Source organism: Mesoplodon mirus (genome assembly GCF_964341445.2).
Source record: "Mesoplodon mirus genome assembly, chromosome: 13".
Taxonomy (NCBI): domain Eukaryota; kingdom Metazoa; phylum Chordata; class Mammalia; order Artiodactyla; family Ziphiidae; genus Mesoplodon; species Mesoplodon mirus.
This window is the reverse complement of record NC_138989.1, coordinates 21,768,417-21,787,740: the sequence shown is the minus strand read 5'-3', so window position 1 is coordinate 21,787,740 and position 19,324 is coordinate 21,768,417. Positions and strand designations below refer to the sequence as shown.

At 48.9% G+C, this 19,324-nt stretch overlaps 2 protein-coding genes across 6 annotated transcripts in view; one reads left to right on the top strand and one right to left on the bottom strand.

Annotated features, from left to right (window-relative positions):
- TTC28 (tetratricopeptide repeat domain 28) overlaps positions 1-16,357 on the top strand; it is a 581,552-nt gene extending 565,195 nt beyond the window's left edge. For 2 of the 3 annotated variants that reach the window (XM_082640380.1, XM_082640382.1), the window contains 7 exons: positions 886-1,010; positions 3,269-3,500; positions 4,080-4,156; positions 5,668-5,691; positions 6,268-6,397; positions 9,504-9,611; positions 10,840-16,357. In XM_082640380.1, coding sequence (XP_082496506.1) covers positions 886-1,010; positions 3,269-3,500; positions 4,080-4,156; positions 5,668-5,691; positions 6,268-6,397; positions 9,504-9,611; positions 10,840-12,467 — 2,324 coding nt within the window. In that variant the 3' untranslated portion in view covers positions 12,468-16,357. The remainder of the gene's footprint in view (positions 1-885; positions 1,011-3,268; positions 3,501-4,079; positions 4,157-5,667; positions 5,692-6,267; positions 6,398-9,503; positions 9,612-10,839) is intronic. The other variant, XM_082640381.1, reaches the window with a different exon arrangement.
- LOC309814469 (uncharacterized protein) overlaps positions 6,285-19,324 on the bottom strand; it is a 60,391-nt gene continuing 47,351 nt past the window's right edge. For 2 of the 3 annotated variants that reach the window (XM_082640386.1, XM_082640387.1), the window contains 5 exons: positions 18,841-18,924; positions 16,494-16,638; positions 15,750-15,873; positions 12,733-12,803; positions 8,190-9,176 (listed from right to left, as the gene is read on the bottom strand). In XM_082640386.1, the coding sequence (XP_082496512.1) occupies positions 9,002-9,176; positions 12,733-12,803; positions 15,750-15,873; positions 16,494-16,638; positions 18,841-18,862 (537 nt within the window). In that variant the 5' untranslated portion in view covers positions 18,863-18,924 and the 3' untranslated portion in view covers positions 8,190-9,001. Of the gene's footprint in view, positions 6,394-8,189; positions 9,177-12,732; positions 12,804-15,749; positions 15,874-16,493; positions 16,639-18,840; positions 18,925-19,324 lie in introns of those variants that run through there. The other variant, XR_014295687.1, reaches the window with a different exon arrangement.

Here is a 19,324-nt window from a genome sequence, read left to right as displayed (position 1 = left end):
CATGATTGTTCTCAGCACATGGTGTCTGTTTATCTGTTCTCAGCAGTCAGAAGGGGCTCTGAGCACCATGTGGTCCTGCAGGATGTACTGCAGGGTTTGTGGGGACTCCCCTGTGCTTGGCCATTTATTCTTGACAGGGCCTCCCAACCCCACCCCACATCTTCCCAGTGTGCTTATGGACGTGGTATTTTTGTCATTGTTTAGTTTCAGTGACAGACAATAGAAAAGCCACTGTTCTGTGGGAAATGGTATTTAATGATGTGGCCCTGTTACCCTTAAAAACAGCCTTGGCACATTCATTCTCAGAAAACCCTTCCCCTCCATTACTTGGGGCAGGTTGGTCCTAAAGTTGCCGGGGGAGGCTGCTCCACTGTGTACCTCCCCCAGGCCCTGCTTATGGAAGTGGGTGCTGGGGAAGAGGAAGGGGGACGGGATCCAGGCAGACGTGTGGCTCCTTCCTCCCCAGCCTAGGCTCCGTTTGCTCATCTTACAACTGGGGGATACCTCCTCCTGTCCCCTCATCTGGTGGCCCCGAGGAGTCAGGCACACCCGCCCCTCCGTCCCCGGGCACATTCCAGACCGACACAGATTAATTTCAGGGAAAACAAGGCAGATCATTCCTCGGGATGGTGGCCAAGCCAGGGAGGGGCCCTGGGGGCCACACAGCCTTTTCCTGCCTCGCTCACTGCACAGTTACCTCAGCAGCTTTCCTGAGCAGCTCACCCAGCAAAAGAGTATCAAACTGCCCCAGTGAGTTAGCCGTCCTGGTCCAGCCCGTGGAGCAGCTGTCCTTGGCAGGCCTCTCTTTCTCTGGCACAAATGAGCTGTAGAGACCAGCTGGGCTGGGTGAGGGCGGCTCTGAAGTGCTTTCTGGGCTCCCCACAGGGTTCTTGCTCATCGGGAGCGACGTGAAGCTCAACAGTCCCTCCTCGCTCATCGGCCAGGCCCTCACCGAGATCCTCCAGCACCCAGAGCGGGCGCGGGATGCCCTGCGAGTGCTGCTGCACCTGGTAAGGGGCGCAGGGCCCTCGCGGGAGGCGGCTGGAGATGCACAAGGAGCAGGGCGAGGCTGGAGGGATCCCACAGCACCGGGGGGCGTGAGCAGGTGGAGGGGACGTTGTCCCCAGACGTCTGTGCGGTGGGCACAGTGTGCAGTGTCACACCGATGGCTGCAGCCATCCTCGCCCAGACCCTGTGGGGGTTGGCCAAGGGGGGGCCCTGGAGCAGGGCCTGACCACAGGTGCTTCCGCCCCATGGCTTTGGGCAAGTGACCTTGCTCTCTGAGCCTCAACTTCCTTGAGTAGAAGGGAGGATAAAACTTTACAAGGTTCTCATGAGGGCTAGAGAAAAGGTGAGTAGCTGGCACATAATAGGGTCCTAGTAGCTGAGAACTGGTATTTTATAATCAAAGGACACTGGCCTTTCCCTAAACTCAATTGGAAGAGTCCAAGCCCAACCCTACTCTTGGTGGGGCCCTGGTGAGAACACAGAGGCCATATGCCATTTTCTACAGAATTGAAAGGTTATAGATAAATCAAGCCAGGAAACAGTGACATAAAACTTGTTCCACCCTTCCACCTTGATAACCTGGAGGGCAGTTTCAAATAATTTAGAATTCTTAGCTTCCTTGGAGTTCTGTGCCAGAAAGACCAGTGCAGCCCCAGCCCAGACCCCGTGAGGCAGGGGGAGGTGGGGGACCGCCCACGCCACAGCTGAGCTCTTTCCAAACCCAAGGCAACAGCCACCCCGTAGCTTAGAGGTGCACACACGGCTCTGCCTGTGCTCAGGAGGGAAGGAGCCAGTGAAGGCTTCTCCATGGGTCCTGGCAGTGGGCTGGGGCCGGCTTCTGGATGGGCATGTTCCCTTGGCCAGGGGAACGCCACGGCCCATGAGGCTGGGCATCAGCTCTGAGTGGACTCCAGTGAGGGATCAGTCACGGACATTTCCTAAGCTCAGGTCTGCCTGAAGGAGGTTTTTTCAGGCCTGACAGAAATCAGTGTGTGAACAAGAATGCTGGAGCCTGAAACCTCCGACAGCTCTTGGGCCAGCCACAAGGCACCCACGCTGCCTGCCACCGGGTGGACGTGCTCTTGTGCTTTGAGAATTTGGGGGAAGACTTTCTCAACTGATTTTAACCTGTGCCTGGAAGCTGCACGGAGCCTTTATGTTGCTCAGCACTAGGACCCTTGTCAGGTCCCTCTTGCCCCGAGAGGTGCCCTCCTTCCTTGCTGTAGCCCACTTGCTTTCTCCTCCCAGGCCAGGCCGTGGAGCAAGAGCCAGGCCTCTCTGCTCCCATTCGGCCTTGAGGCCCCTCGAGTACCTCTAAGGGTTTTCTCTTTCTTCTTGGCTTCATCTTCTGGGGTGAGTGTAGGGGCCATGGGTCAAGTTCACCAGTCTTTTCCTCCTTCTATCCACTGGACAGTGTCTCTAGGGCCCTTCTAGCCCAGGGGACAGCCAGCTGGCTGCCTGTCTGTCCTGCCCGGGAACGTGCATTTCCTCCTGCCTCTGATGTCAGCCCCCAGCATCCCAAGGTTTTACTCTAAGAAAAGTCTCAAATGACATCCTGGACAACTCTTCTTCCCCTCCAGTGACAGCACATGTACCCCAGAGCAGGTGACATCTCAGAGGGACTGAGGTTTCCCTTAGAGAGAAAAACTGCCAAGGAAAGGCCTGTGCCTGTTGCAGGTGCTGTGGATGCTCCCTGGGAGAGTTAAGGTGGCAGTTATCTGGCAGCACTGATTTAGGCCCTGGAAGGTGGGAGGGGCCCGTGTGCAGGTGGACACAGGTTCCAGAGGTCAGCGCTACAGGATGGAGGAGGAGTTGGGAGGCCTGGGGGACAAAGGCCCCACGGTGGGCACTGCTTGGTGTGTGTGAGGTGCACGAGCAGTGAGGGGGGTCCTGAAGGCCTGAGGGTTCATCCTAGTGATGGGGCGCAGCCATTGCAGGGTTTGGGCAGGTCCCTGGCCGGAGACTGGTTTTCAGACAAGTCACTTCAGTGTCTGTGGAGGACAGCCCGGAGCTGGGTTAGGGAAGGGACAGGACTCTTCTGAGTCTCCAGCCTCGGCTCTGATGGTAGCAGCCCCTCCCTTGCAAGACACTGGCTGCTGCTGCAGTGTGGTCCTCAGCCCTGGGTGCCTGGTGGCAGCTGCCAGCCCTGCACAGCTTCCCACATGGGCTTTGTGTTCCCCCAAAGCCACTTGGAGAGAAAACAGGGTACGTCCCCGCCCACCCCGCGCAGAGTGGCACCTCACTCCCCCCTCCCCTGCAGGTGGAGAAGTCCCTGCAGCGCATTCAGAACGGGCAGCGCAACGCCATGTACACATCCCAGCAGAGCGTGGAGAACAAAGTGGGCGGCATCCCTGGCTGGCAGGCCCTCCTCACCGCTGTGGGCTTCCGGCTGGACCCCCCGGCCAGCGGCCTGCCGGCAGCCGTCTTCTTCCCAACCTCCGACCCGGGCGACCGGCTCCAGCAGTGCAGCAGCACCATCCAGTCCCTGCTGGGTGAGCCTCAGCTGGCAGCTCAAGCAGGGTAGTGGGTGGCCGCGGTCCCTGCTGGGTCTCAGGCGGGGAGGAGCGAGGGTCTCCTGAGAAGTGCTGCGGAGTCCCAGACACAGACTCCTCCTGATCTGGGGGAAAGGAGTGCTCCTGACCTGGTGTTTCCATCTGATGGCAACACATCCTCTTACCCCTTCCTGGGGTGACATGAGGTCTTGCTGGGCAAACAGTAGCCGCTATTAACATTTATTCAGCAGCTTCGGATCTGACAGAGCTGTGTGGCTGACCCCAGGGTGACGCGGGGCACAGAGGCTCAGGGCTGCCCTTTGTGCTTCACTCGAAGCGGGTGATGCTGCCTGAGCAACTAGTTGGGGTCCTGGCATGTGACCGTACACCTGGCGGACACAGCAGGGTCAGGACTGGCCCTGCCTCCACCTGCCCTTCTCAGAGACAAGTCAGACACGGATACACACGTCTGGCCGCCCCGAGCTTCTGAAAGTGCCACCAAAGCTGCGCATTTGGGTGCGTTCTCCTCGGAAGGTGCAGAGGCCCCTCCGGGTAACGCCTGCCTCCTCCTTGCTTTAGGTCTGCCCAACCCTGCCCTCCAGGCCCTCTGCAAGCTCATCACTGCCTCGGAGACGGGCGAGCAGCTCATCAGCCGGGTGAGTTGAGCCAGGACGGCTGAGCCCGGGTCTGAGGACTGTGCCGGGTTGGACAGTGATTTGGCCCCAAATAGGAACCTGCACGTGATGCAGCCTTGCTTTTTTTCAGCTTTTGTAATGAGAAGGAAAAGGCAAGGGCTGGGAGTCGAACTGCCCTCTCCGGCAGGTGCAGGCACAGAGCAGCAAGTTCTCCCAGTGTCCTCCCTGGGCACTGAGTCCCAAGGGCTTCAGAGGATGCTTAAGGGGCCCCAGTCACCTGTAGTCCCAGGGCATTTCCTGAACTCTCCATTCAGTGGTCTCCTGCACCTTATCGTCCCTAACCGCCAACTGTTTCTGCTGATTGACAAGTGCGGCAGCCACCTTACCCAAGCCAGCAGGTGTAGGGCCATCCCGTCAGGGTGGCTACAGGTGCTCCAATACTTATTCTTAGATCAAAGTATGAACCCTGCCTGAAACAAAACCACCACTGAGGCACAGTGGTGAACACAAAGTCAAGTCTCATGAAAGATACTGCTTAGCAGGTTTTCAAAAAGTGCTTTCTTTTAGGAGAATGTAGATCTAATTCAGAGAATCGGAGGACTCTAACCCTTAGCATCGTGTAGGCCCTTCCCAACTTGGCCTAAGAGCTTCTGATCTTCCTACTGGCCAGTGAGGGTCTGGAAGCAGCACTGGGGTGACAGCATAGCAATCCCTAAAGAGCACAGAGCAATTTTCTCCAGTCACCTTAGAATGTAATAATTTGAAACATACATGTTATTAGATATCAGCAGATTTCATTTTAGCAGAGCTGTTTCTATGTGGAAATAAAGCTGCTCCACCTAGGGTTAACCTCTGCAAATCTGATTGGTTCCTGGAGCCTCCCCCTACCTGGGGTGGTTTCCAGCTTGGATTTGGAACGTAGCTCACTGATCTGGCCCCTTCACTGAGTTTCTGCTCATTTTGTAGTAAGTGTGTTAGACCTGCTTGTTGAATAGAATCAGCAAGACACTTAAACATCCTGAACCCAGGAGGGCTACAAGCCTATGCTCTACAAAAAGAGAAAGCCAGAGTTACATTTACAGGGCCAGGCTGAGCATCCAAGCAGCCAATAGCTTAATTTCTAGCTTTTGGTGGCAGCACAGGGACCTCCACAGGGAAGCGTCCTGGGCCGCCCCCAGTGGCTGGGGGATGGTAGGCATTTCCGAGTCACTCTGGAACCAGAGTGGACTTTGCTCTAGAGTGGCCTATCCGTGCCCACTGTGCCCCTCCCCCTCTCCTGGCGAGGAAGGGCAGGGCCTGGCCGACCCTGGCCCCACCCCCACCCCCACCACGTCTGGCCTGGGCGTGGCTGTGCGTTCTCCTGTGTGTCCCTGCTGACTCTCACTCCTCTCCCCTCCGGGTCAGAGCCGCGGGCCCGGTGTGGTGCTTCCTACAGCAGTGATCAGCTTGTGTTGCGTAACTACCTGTGCTTAAGTCTAAATTCTCTTCTTTCTCTCTTTTTCTTTCTTCTTCTTATAATCTGCTGGCCGAAGGCTGTTAAAAATATGGTTGGAATGGTGAGTACCACTCTGAGTAGCACTGTCGTCAGGTGAGCCCCTCAACCCGCCCACCCCGAGGTCCCCCTGGCACTGCTGTCTCGCCAACACGCGCTCAGGCTGGGGGGGCAGTGCCGCTGGCTCAGGTGGTCTGCCCCGTCTCCGCTCTGGCTCCCCTTTCCTGCTCCACCCTTCTTGTGCTCTTGATTTGACCTTTCAAGTTCCCTCAGAACGGCAGGGGCAGGAGCAACACACTGTGAACCCACACGAGGCCCCGGGTGGAGTTCACACATTCAGCAGGTTGCGTCTGGGAGACCCCACCCCTCCTCTAGGCCCGAGTCCCCTCCTGCACTCATAGCCCCGTGGCCAGTGTGCGAGGGAAGAGGCTGGAAGCAGAAACCCTGCCTAGGGGCTGGCCCTGGAGCTCCCACAGAGAGGACAGCAGGACAGTAGGCATGGAGGCACTGTAGAGAATTTCAGATGCTACCCACGTGTAAGGTCATTAGCGATGATAATGACAGGTGACACAAGAGAAACTTGGGGGCAAGCCCCTGGGGGCCAGATGCAGCCGACGCTGCTGACGCTCTCCCCGCTCAGCTCCACCAGGTGCTGGTCCAGCTGCAGGCCGGCGAGAAGGAGCAGGACTTCGCATCAGCCCCCATTCAGGTCTCCATCAGCGTCCAGCTGTGGCGGCTCCCGGGATGTCACGAATTCCTGGCAGCTCTAGGTAGGATAGAGCATCCTTGACTTCATTGGCTTCTTTCATTCTATTTTTAAAAAACCTATTTTTCTAATTTCTATTGGGTAAAGTTGATAGACTCTTAGGGGGTCTTAGTGTTTTCTTAGTTTATTACTTAAAAATAGCTAATGCAAAGGCTCTAGTGCTTTAGCACAATTTCCAAATGGCCTTCCAGCTTTGTCCCACTCTCCCTACATTATGATTTCCTCTCTCCCATTTGTAGTCATTGCGTTAAGATGAATCTGTCAGATTCAGGTATTGTTGGGAGTCAGGCCATGATTAAAGAAAATAAAGTCAAGTCATAAAATAATGATTTCAATATTGGTCCCTATCACTGGCTACTGGAACTTGGCAGAAAAAAATACAATTGAAACCACCTTTGATTGACCACGGGGACCTAGAACTGCTTATTCCAGGATCCCCTTTCAATCCAGAACACTCTTCCATTTTCAACATTGTAACCCAACTGAGGCAGCTCCCAAAAATATCACTCCTTTCTTACCACAGGTGCGTTTGTTGATCAAACATCTTGAGAGGCTAAGCTGCTCTCCTCCTGCCCCACTTTAGTGCCTGTGTGACTTGCCGGAGAGCCATTCACTCCACACATTTTTTGTTTGTTTGTTTTTCAACACCTGTTCTATGTCAGGCAATGTTCTAGGCACTGGGGATGCAGCAGCGAGCAAAGGACAAAAAGCCCTGCCCTCTTACCAGAGTTTTCATGCTAGAGGGGGAGACAGACATAGAAAGACGTAATCTAAGGGGAGCACCTCAGAAGGTGAGGAAGCACCATGACAGACAAAAGCATCGGGGTCACAGTGATGTGCTGGAGGGGTGGAGGCAGGGAGGCTGGCAGGCCCAGAGCCTGTGGGTGAAAGATCCAGGCCGAGGGAAGAGTGTCGGTGAGCTTGGGCAAGGTGCAGGGGACACGGGGTTAGATGAGACAGACAGAGGATGGGGCTGTGAGGCCAGTGGAAGGCCCTTGGTTTGTAACCTGATGGAGTGGGGCATCTTTGGAGGTTGACATGGCCTGGATACACTGGTACAGGGACCAGCCATCAAACATGGCAGGGCAGAGATTCCTTTTTAAGGAACTTCTCTTCTGCTTGGGAGGCCTGGATATTCAGTATTGGGCCATCTTTGCTAGCCCATTTGTAGATGACCTTTCCCCGCCCAACTCAGCTTAGGGCAGGCTCCATTTGTTTTTGAAGGTAAAGGGGGAAAGCCACACAGCCCCGCAGGGGCTCCAAATCCCCTATGAGTAGATGCTTTGATGTCCTTTATGATTTGTATTATTTGCTTGTTTTCTGTGGACTTAAAACATAGGCTTCTTGGTGTAAACATAGTAAATTTATATCTGAATAGGTAAGTCAGGAGCAGATGGAGCAAGGGTGAGAAAGATCAGGTCCACACCCAGGCTGGGTCTCATCTTTGTGACAGGCCGCAGGGTGAGGCAAGAACGAAGCCAAGGCCCTTCTGTATAAAGGAAAAGCTCTTGTCCTCAAGCAGGGCCTCAGCCCTGCTTTGAGCGTGGGTGTGACGGAGCCAGCCCTCCTCCCCTGTGGACAGGCTGTTTCTGATGCCCCTTTACCAGGTGTGTCACTGGCTCTCTCTGGTGTTGGGATCCTGGGTGACTTTCATTGATGCTCCTCTACGTCTCTGTATTTTGCAAATCCCAGTGATACTCAAGGGGTGAGTTGGGTGCACATACTTCTGATTTTTAAGTCCTCTGACTGAGACTGGGGAGAAGTGCCCCCTCCAGCCCTTGGCACCATCACACCCGTCACAGAGCTGTGGTTTATTTAGAGAACTCAGTTCTATTAGAGCAACCAGTTCAAGTTACTTTGATAGAGTTTTCTAACTAAAAATGTTACATTTATATTATTAGATATTCGTTTTCAAAGTGCTGAGGTCTCTGAGACCTTCCTGTTGTTTTCAGGGACTGTTTATTTTTGAGTTCAGAGAGGAAAATGTCCCATAGCAACCCGAATGCTGAGTGGCTACTCTACTGAATCTAATTCCCAAAGGAATGATAGTGTCAGAACCAATATCAGAGTTACAAGAATAAAAAAGGCAGAGACAGATTTCTCCTTTGGCGAATGCTCTCCGTCATCCATCAAGTATCATGGGTCCCTACTGTGGGAACACTGTGAGGTCAGAGGAGGGGAAGGGCCTGGGATCACAGGGCCTTGCCCCCTGGCTGCCAGCACCGAGCGTCTGCACTGTTTCAGGCAGAGCTCAGTGATCCGCTGAGAAGGTGAGTGAAGACGTTCCATGCTGAGGCTCCCAGGCCCTAACTCCTTGCTCGGTGGCACTGTCTATGGACGCAGCACTGGCTGTGGTGTCTGTCTGGCTTCTTCCTCCTACATTCTTCCCGGGAGACATGCTGGCTGCCTCTGTAATGGCCCCTGATGAGTCTAAGTGCTGTGGCAACAGCTTGTTAGGCAGCCTCCTGCTCAGGAGGCTCCTCCCCTTGGTCGTGCCAGTTCCGTGTCTCATTAGAACTGTTAGGCTCAGGAGCAGCCCCTTAGGCTCTGGCAGAGAGGAATGGAGTGCCTGCAGGGCAGTTCAGCCAATACAGCAGATTCTGCAGCATCAGAGAGAGCTCATCTCAGAGCCCTTGTGGCAGACACTGACCACGCGTGGAGACACTGTCCTTGCCCTTGAGAAGCTTCCACCTTCCCCTGCACTAGCTTTAAATATTGGACCTAATGCCGAATGGAGTGGCCATTGTCTGTCCTGGACAGTATTCTTTAAGTGGACTGTTCCTCTGCAAAAGAATGGAGACAAGTGTTAATGAGCCTTACTAATTCCCACCCTTCCCTCTGGAGAATGCAGTTCAGCGCTCTACAAAGGGACAGAGGTCCACACACAGCAAGGGGGAGCCACGCTGAGCAGGTGTGACGGTCGCAGAGCTGGCCCCCGTTGGTTCATGTGACTTGACGTTCACATGATTGACGTGCAGGTGGGGGGCCCAGGCGGGGCTTTCTGAGGGGTCTGCAGGGGCTCTCCTGGGACTGTACGAGGCGCCCTAATCCTTTTTAGGACATGCAATCTTCCCTAAGGAAGCAGGTGTTTATATTCTTTGTTTCTATAGGCTTTGATCTCTGTGAGGTTGGTCAGGAGGAAGTAATCCTGAAGACCGGGAAACAAGCCAATCGACGGACGATGCACTTTGCGCTCCAAGCCCTGCTCGCACTCTTCGGTAAGAGCTCCGTGTGGTGCCACCCCAAGTGGCCCCCAGGAGCCACGGGCATGACCCTGATTATCGTTTGGGAAGAGGAAGAATTAAGTGAACGCACCTTTTCTGTGTGATATGGAATATGTTCAAGGAAACAAACTCCCTGCTCTCGTGGAACTCAACTTACGATGAGCAACATGTAGTATGTGTTAGATGAGGTGCCACCATGTGCTCTGCAGAAAACGTGCAGATTAAGGGACTAAGGAAGTGAGGGTGGCATTGCAGCAGAGGAGATGAGGGAGCAGTGGTGCCCAGAGCCGGGCCTGCGAGGCAATTTTCAGACCCTGGGGCAAGCCTGCCTGCCTGCCTGCCTGCCTGCCATTCTCAAGAGGCCAAGTGAGGCTAAATGCTGGCTCGGATGGTGGCCAAGGCTTGAAGGCAACCAGCAGGGCCTGCTGATGAATGTGCTCAGAGAAAGAGGGCCAAAGGTGGTATCTTGTTCTTTGGAACAGCTGCCAGAATGGGGCTGCCTTTGCTGAGATCTTGAAAGTGGCAGAAGGAATGGGATGGGTCTGAGTTCCCTCTTGGACACCTTCATAGGCAGCTGGTTAGACGAGTCCAGTGTGGAGACATAAATGTGCACATAGGTCTGAGGGGAAGAGGGCTGTGTCCTGTGGGCACTCCTGGGGTCAGAGGTCACAGAGATAAGGAGGGGCCCGGGAAGGATCAGTCCACGAGGGCCAGGTGTGATTGACTATGCAGAATACCAAATTTGGTGGCCACTGTTAACCTTTACACGCACTGGGGAGGACGAAAGCCTGACTGGAGTGGGTTAAGAGCAGCTGGGAGGAGAGGCCGTGCGGAGAGGAGGTTGCTGGGGTGTGGAGCGATGGGGCCGGAGCTGGAAGGGATGGCGCGTGAGGGTTTAGGACAGGGGGCATCACAGATCGCCCCATTCAGAGCAGGAGGCTGCCATGGGGTCCCCTGAGATAGGGAGCAGAGTGGAGATGGGCACATGGTGGAGTCCGCAGCACACGGGGCTGTGGGCACTCTCGGGGTGTTTTTGTTCCCAATGTAAGCTTTACTTTTCCAACAGGTCTGTGTTTTTCAGGCTTATAAGATGAATTCAAGTTGTGTATAAGTAACACTTGCATAATGCTTTGCTAGCTTCTATGCATATAAGGATGCTTGTGAAAGAAAAATAACCATACAGAATTCTAACTGTCCTCTGGGCACCTATGTTTTGTCTTAGATTCCACTGAGCTGCCCAAGCGCCTCAGCCTTGACAGCTCGTCCTCCCTGGAGTCTCTGGCCTCAGCCCAGTCTGTCTCCAATGCTCTGCCCTTGGGCTACCAGCACCCTCCTTTCTCTCCCACCGGTGCAGAGAGCATAGCCTCAGATGCCATCTCTGTGTACAGTCTGAGCTCCATCGCCTCCTCCATGAGCTTTGTGTCCAAGCCTGAGGGTGGGTCAGAGGGCGGAGGTCCTCGAGGAAGGCAGGACTACGACCGGTCCAAGAACGCCTTCCCACAGCGATGCACCCTGCCTCGGAGCCAGCTGTCCCCCCCGACCCGCCCTGCAGACAGCAAAGATGAAGAAGAATACGAAGGGTTTTCCATCATCAGCACTGAGCCTTTGGCAGCCTACCAAGAAAACAGAAAGACTCGCTTCTCACCAGATCACAAACAGTCCCGCGTCGGGACAGCTGGCGGTGTGAAAGTCTCGGTAAGCTCCAAGGGGAGCATAAGCACTCCAAACTCTCCAGTTAAAATGACTCTGATTCCCAGCCCAAACTCACCCTTCCAGAAGGTTGGAAAACTAGCAAGTTCAGATACGGGAGAATCAGACCAGTCTAGCACAGAAACAGATAGTACCGTGAAATCCCAAGAAGAAAGCAACCCAAAGCTTGATCCACAAGAGTTGGCCCAGAAGATTCTAGAGGAGACACAAAGCCATCTCATTGCGGTGGAACGTCTTCAGAGGGGCGGTGGTCAAGGTAAGGGCACTAATCCTGAGGATGGCATTTCCGTGCCCAACAGCGCTGCTGTCTTCAGAGCGTCAGAAACAAGTGCATTCAGCAGGCCTGCCCTCTCCCACCAGAAGAGCCAGCCGTCGCCAGTTACTATCAAACCAAAGCCCCCAGCCAGAAGCTCTTCCCTACCCAAGGTGAGTTCAGGATACAGCAGCCCCACCGCCTCAGAGGCGTCCATCAAAGACAGCCCAAGCCAGCACAGTGGCCGGCCGTCGCCCGGCTCTGACTCCCAGACCTCCCTGACCGACCAGCCTCTCTTTAAGCTGAAGTATCCCAGCTCTCCTTACAGTGCTCACATTTCTAAATCACCAAGGAACATGTCCCCGAGCTCAGGCCACCAGTCTCCTGCTGGAAGTGCACCGTCCCCAGCTCTCTCCTATTCCTCAGCTGGCTCCGCTCGCTCAAGTCCAGCCGACGCTCCTGACATAGACAAGCTGAAGATGGCAGCCATTGACGAGAAGGTGCAGGCTGTACACAACCTGAAGATGTTTTGGCAAAGCACGCCCCAGCATTCCACGGGACCAATGAAAATATTCCGGGGGACCCCTGGAACGATGACTTCCAAGAGAGATGTCCTCAGTCTATTAAACTTGTCACCTCGGCACAACAAGAAGGAGGAAGGAACAGACAAGCTGGAACTTAAAGAGCTGTCTTTGCAGCAATGTGGAGAAATGCCCCCAAAAGCCCCTCCCAACGGACACTGGCATACGGAGACCACCTCGCTGAGCACGCTGCCGCTGCCTGCCGGCCCTCCTGCCGCAGTGCCCACACGCCCTTTGAGACTTCCTTCTGGAAACGGCTACAAGTTTCTGTCCCCAGGAAGATTTTTTCCTTCCTCTAAATGCTAAAACATCTTTTACACCCACCAACACCGGCTTGGAGCACAGCGGCCACAGGCCAGCTCTCTGCACTCACTTGGCCTGCTCCTGAATGTGGCCGCCCCAGCATGGGTGTGCTCTCGGGGCGCGGGCGCCGCCACTCCCAGACGCCACACACACACACTGGTAGCCCCTCTGGGACTCTGGGCCAGATTCACCAAAAGCCAGGACTTCTGTGGGATTGGTACAGGAGGCTCATGGAATTTTCTACACATGTCACCAAATGTTTGTTTACCTTGGAACTCCCTGCTTCTCATCTTTGATGTGATTCTTCAACAGGATTTTTGTACAAAAATGGTCATGGTTCTGGGGTGGGGAGAGAAAGGGAGCACATATTTTGCTAAGAGGTATATATGCAGTACCTTTTATACATAGAAATACAAACAGAGCTTTTTTAAGGCCTTCAGGTGCTGGTTGGGGGTAGGGTATATAAAAATCTAAGTTGAGTTCTACATGAAAGTGTTATAGTAGCCAAAAAACAGGATACTGGTTTTAAAAATGCCAATGATTTATAATTAAATTGTAGCAGTTTTGGTCTCATGATATTGTAACATCAGAGTAACAAGGCAATAATTCACTTCCTGAACTCTGCTCTTTGAGGGCTACAAATGTCCCTGGGGCCCCACTGTCAACCAAACTTGAATTTTCTTAAAAAAATTTATGTAACTCTTATCCAGGCATTTTAGAACTATGCAATTGTGATTTAAAAATGCAACTTTGTGCTTTTAAAACATTACTGACCTTTTTTGTACGTGGATAAACAACTTGGTTTTATTATCAATAGTACTTTGCATTTATAGCTATTATTTTTAAAAGCTCAAAAAGTTTTTTAAAATGTCAAATTTTGAATAGTCATCAATAAGCAATTATCAAGTTTGGAGGGGGGAGTTTGAAATTATTCAGTTTCCTTATAAGCAAAAAAAAAAAAAAAAAAAACCCAAAAAACAAACAAAAAAAACAAAAGAAAAATCCGATGGCTAACCAGATTTAACCAGAATCTAGCCATCCAGCTCTTATTCCCTTTATTACCTGCTTAATTTTATTATCTTTTCCCAACGCCAGGCTTCTAAAACCCCTTCTGTCTAAATCTGTCACCAGGTTCCCACAATCCCAGTACCTCACATCTGTGAGGTGCATTTGGACCCTCATCTTAGTGTGACCAGTGCCCCTTGCTCCTGTGGTCTGAAGGACAAATCCCCTCCCCCCCACAGAAGACTTTAATGTCCACAGCCTCAGAAGCAGGGAGCCTTCTGCTGGGATATACATCTGAATTATTGCTGAACAGGGAAAGAGATATTCCTAAAAGTGTTGTCATAGAAAAAAAAAAAGAGGGACTTTTCCTATAGCTATGACAGTTCACTGATACTGTTGCCAGCTGGGACAAGACAAAAGAACAGTCTAGGTAGGGGTAACCATTAACATATTTAAATAAAGAAAAGAAGTGCTGAAAATCATGTTAGTCCTAAGTTTAGTTGGAGAATTTACATAAGCCTCTTTTAGGTAATTCTAAAATTGAAATCCTACCATCCTCACTTTGAGGGTCCATCATACAACGGTGGGCAGCCTCTTGTCCCAGGACACGAGCCACCAGGGAGTGGACAGGAGGGGCCTGGCAGGAGGGACACTAACATCAAGACCTCCAGGGAGAGTTTTTAACCCTGGATAGGATCTCACTTTATAAACATACACTGACCAGTTAGTTGCCCTGTTCCTCACTGTACTCTGAAAAGAGGAAGAGATAATATTTATTCAATTTGTCTTACTCTCCTGAGCTATGTCATAGAAGCTTTTTGTGTCTAACCCAACAGCCATGTTGACAAAAGCAAAAGAATGTCACATTCTAACCCTGATCCCAACACTGGAAGAGAAATACTTTATAAAAAAGCAAGCAACTATGAGGTTGTCTTTATGTCTTTTATAAATGGTAATAAAAGTACCAGTGTAGCAAATGAAAGCCAAGTTTATAGCACTGTGCATTTAGATAGCAAAATCAGGTCCTCAACAAGAAATAAACCTCAAAGTAAATTTCTGAATCCACATATAGATAGTTGGGCTATTCCTTTCTCAGCAACTCTCAGCCTCTTTCCCAAGTGCCAAGTAGCCCTGGAGGAAAGGCCGGGTCTCTGCTCCATCCCTGAGGACGAGGGCATAACCCCGTAGGCCACCCTCTAGCGCACATCCTCCACCACCCAGACGGCTTCCCCGTGGTTACCAAGCCAGCGAGGAGGACTTGTGGACCCTAACCTGGTTTTAGTCCTAAATACATTTGTTGTTGTAGGTTTCATGTTGAAAAGCCAAATGGAATATATGATTTATTTTTGGTCCTAGATATAAGTTTCAAGGAAGAAAAGCAAAGGTGATGAAATAACAGGACCAATCTAAAAATTACTGTAGAGTTGCCGCTTCTTTATGTTTACTGTCAGTCTTGGTGTTTTCTATACAAGTGAAATGGATGTAAAGTCAAGGTGAAATTTTCAGGCTACCTTGAAAACAGTATGCACTTAAAAATTATGTGAGATTGTATAATTTGCAAATTCTTTGTACAGATCAGAGGTTGGCAAATGATGACCCACAGGCTAAATCTGGTCAGAGGCCCGGATTTTTACAGCCATGAGCTAGGGATAGATTTTACATTTTAAAATATTTATATAAATAAGTACCTACATAATATTTTTGATTTTACCTCTTGGTCCACAAAAACTAAAATATCTAGCCTTTTAAAGAAAAAGTTTGCTGACTCCTGGTACAGATGACAGAAAACACAATTAGCATAATGTTTTGTTTCTACAATCTAGTAAAGTGAGTGTCAGGCTGTGGATAAAACTGATAGGAATGCGTGGAAACCTGAGCCATGTGGATGGAAGCGAATGACCCCTGCATAGTCCTCGGCTCTTTGCCCCACTTGGAAGGAGTCGATGGGTGTGGGTGAAAGTTACAAAACTATTTTTCCTCACTGTATGCAGACAGCATTGGATATTATTTCTTTTTCAGCTCAGCAAACTGGAACCCCTGCCCCTACTCTACTCTATCAGATGCAAAAACACCAAACACAAGCAATAAAATCTCCCTCTCCTAGAAACCGTGGTATGACCAGAGCAAGGTAGTCGAATCTGTCTTACTTCTCACCAGTGAGCCATGCAACTACTTCAGTGATCTTTAACTCAGTCAATATACCAAGACAAAATTAGCTACTCAAGCTTACATTCTGCTGCATTTTGGTATTGGTGTGTAGTAAAATGAAGAAGTTCTCACCTCCATCCACTTGAAACGGTCCCTGGTCCACGCGCTGCTGCACACGCTGTCCTCGCTGTGCTTGTCTGTCCCGGTGAATCCCGGTAGGCGGTCACCTCGGCAAGTCCCCAGCTCAGTGCCTGTCCTGCCACCACCCCCACCACAAGAAGAACAGTCACTTCGTTAGTTTCAGTTCAGAGTGGAAAAAATGCCACACAATAATTTGGTTTGCATTTAGTAAGTAGGCAGAATGTGAAAAATGTATACTTTTCATCACATATTTTGTTGTTTTACCTAAAAGAACTGTACATGTGCTTTGTGAACTGGGCCCTTGTCTGTGCCAGACCCCTTTGTCAAAGATGTTCCATGTAAGGACACACGTGGTCACATCTCCCCTCCTCAGACACCTTCCCCACTTGGCACTCATGCCCCTTGTATGCAGTGTTAGCCATCTTTGGCCTATGTGGACTTTTTTTTGTAAATTACAGTTTTCCAGATGGCATTAAACTTTTTATATTATGAAATTTACCATGTAAAAAGAACTTCATATTTTTATTGAGATTGCTAAGGCACTTGGCCTTCCTTTGTGATTTCAGTGTCTATTAAAGCATGAGTTCCTTTGGTTTTAAGTACTGTATCTGAATCACTTTCTATGCATTTTCCACGCTTCCTAGGTTTCTTTGCAGTACACAAAGTGGTCATGTGTCATTAATGAGTATGTATTTCTGTCTGGAGTTTATCCTTATAGACACACTGTAGCCTCACGTTTGCCAGGAGCAGAGCCAGAGGAAGCCCATAGCAGAGCGGACCTGCACGCAGCTCATCTGGCCCCGAGGCCTGGGTACCGGTCGGTGGCAGTGGTTTAGATGGCTAAATGCTTCTGATCTTCTGTGTTGCAGGACAGAAAATTCTATGGTTGTAGACAAACAGAGTTCATTACCACTAGATCCCTGTATCTAAAAGAAACTTCCAAGGGAAGTACAGCTGACCCTCAAACAACACAGGTTTTAAGTGTGCGGGTCCACGCAGATGTGGATTTTTTTCAGTAGTAAATACTACAATATTAAACGATCCACAGTTGGCTGAATGTGCAGATGTGGAGCCACGGATATGGAGGAGCCGTGAGGAACCACATATAAACAGCGTGGACTACGTGTTATACGCAGATTTTTACTGTGCAAAGGTTTGGTGCCCCAGCCCAGACGTTGTTCAAAGGACAACTGTATTTCAGAAAGGAAAAAAATCCTACCTGTGAAAGTCTGAGATGCATGAAGAAATAATGAACACAGAATTAGGTGAATGTGAAAAAAAATCAAAACAAGTATTGATTATACAAAAAGAGTAATGTCTCATTTGGGTAGCAATAAAAAACTAAAATAAGGAAGTTAAAGTGTTATTTGGGAAGAGAAAAGTAGATTTTTAGAGACAGTATGTTAAGTATGCATAACCACACACAAAAAATAGAAACAGAGGATTATACCAAACTAATTAGTGGAGGAGAAATAAATTTTAAAAAACTTAGTTGACTTAAAAGAAAAAAGAGGGAACAACAAAAACCATTTTAAAAGGAGAAAAGAAAGATGAAATAAATTTTAAAAATCAGTGATAACCAGTAATCATTAAAAATGTAAGTGAACTAAACTTAAGTGAAAAGGAGGCTGACAGATGATGGCAACATGCCACATGTTCTTTAAAAAAAAAATGCTGTTTGGAAAGAAAAAACCCAACTACCAAAGCACAAGGGCCCCAAATAACTGATAGTAAAGAATCAGTAAAATAGATGCTAAAGTAAAAGGCACTAATAAAAACAAAGAAGATCCATTTTCTAATGTTAAAAAAAACTTAGTAGAAAGGCAGAATTCTAAATTTGTATGCAGCTAACATTATAGCCTCAAAATTCATAAAGTAAAAATTGGCAGAACTACAAGTTTGGAAAACTACACTACTATAACGGGAGATATTACCCTTTACTCTCAGTACCTGATGGGTTAATTAGACAAATATTTAGAAAGTATATACGGTGGGTTTAAACAATCAGCAAACAGGCTTATGACTTGGAGTGAACCTAGTTTCTGATAGTGAATCAACATTTTTCATAAGCACACACAAAATATTTCATGAAAAATAGACCATGTTCTGGCCTCTAGCAATCAATATCATTGCCACCAACCTAATGAGAGTACAATTCAGTTAGGCATCAATAACAAGAAGATAATCGAAAAGTTGCCAACCACTTAGATATTTTAAAATGCACTAAATAACATATGAACCATAGAGGAATTCATAATAGAAATGAGAAAATATTATGTATCTAAACAGATAGATGCCTCCAGTGCCACCTTGGGAGTTTCTGGGGTTTACTTTTACTAATGACAGAGGTATTTCTTATTTGTTCTACTCAAGACCAGAAGTTTGCACAATAGACTACAAACAATCTCATTTTCACCTGATAAAGTAAAATATATATACTTATTTTTATTTCTGGTTACATGCCACTTTCAGGAAATCTATAAATTATATAATAGCTTAAGAATAAAATTAACTTAAAATTTCATAAAAATTAGTGGGATGCAGTTAAAGTGGCATTTTACACTTGATCTTAGCCAAAAGGCCGAGAAGCGATTAAAGTGGCATTTTAAAGAAAAAAATTATAGCCCTAAATGTTTATTTTCAAGGTTAATTTTAAACATGTAACTGTTTAAGCCCCAACCAATGAGGAGGGATGCCGTCCTAAATAGCCAGTGATGTGGTACAAGTGAGTAAAGAATGATGCCACTGAGCTAGGTGACTGATCCAAGAAGTTAGCAAAGGAATAACAAGAGAAACCCAGAGAGAAGGGAAAATCCAGAGAGAAAAGAAGGGAGGGAATAACAAGAGTCAGAAATTAATTTAAAAAAAGATAGTACAGAAGATCAAGAAGGGTAAAGTCTGCCAAAAAGAAAAAATACACCAATTCCTGGGAAGGCTGATTGTGTGCATGTGTGCACACGTGTGTGTATTTGAGACAGAAAGAGCAAAGGATAAATGGTTACAGCTAAAGATGCAGCAAAAATTAATAAGAAAATACTATGAATACGTTTATGCCAATATATGTGAAAATGAAAAATAATACCTAGTATGTTATAGGCATACATATGTAGTTGAGGAATCCCAAAATGCAGGGGACGATGGACCTCAGATGCAGGAGTGGTGCCACCTTTGGGGAGGGAAGCAATGGAACTAGAATCAGGAGTGATAAGCAAGTGACTTCAACTGCAAAGAACTGTAGCATACATCTCCTTGTTCACACATACAAACTATTTCATAAGGAATTTAAGAATGAGTGAAAAATGTTATTAGCAACTATACAACAATAAATTAGATTATATAAACTTTTAGAAAAACTATTAAAAGCTCTGGTGCAAGAAGGAAAAGAAAACTTAAAAAAACCAGAGCCCATAAAATTAAAATGGTAATCCTAACTCCTTGTCCTTTATCCAACTCTCCAAAAAATACAGGCCCAGATGGTTTTACATGTATTTCACCAAACTTTCAGGGACCAGTGATACTCTGTATTTTCAAATTGTTTAAGAAAATATAAAAATAAAAGATATTAA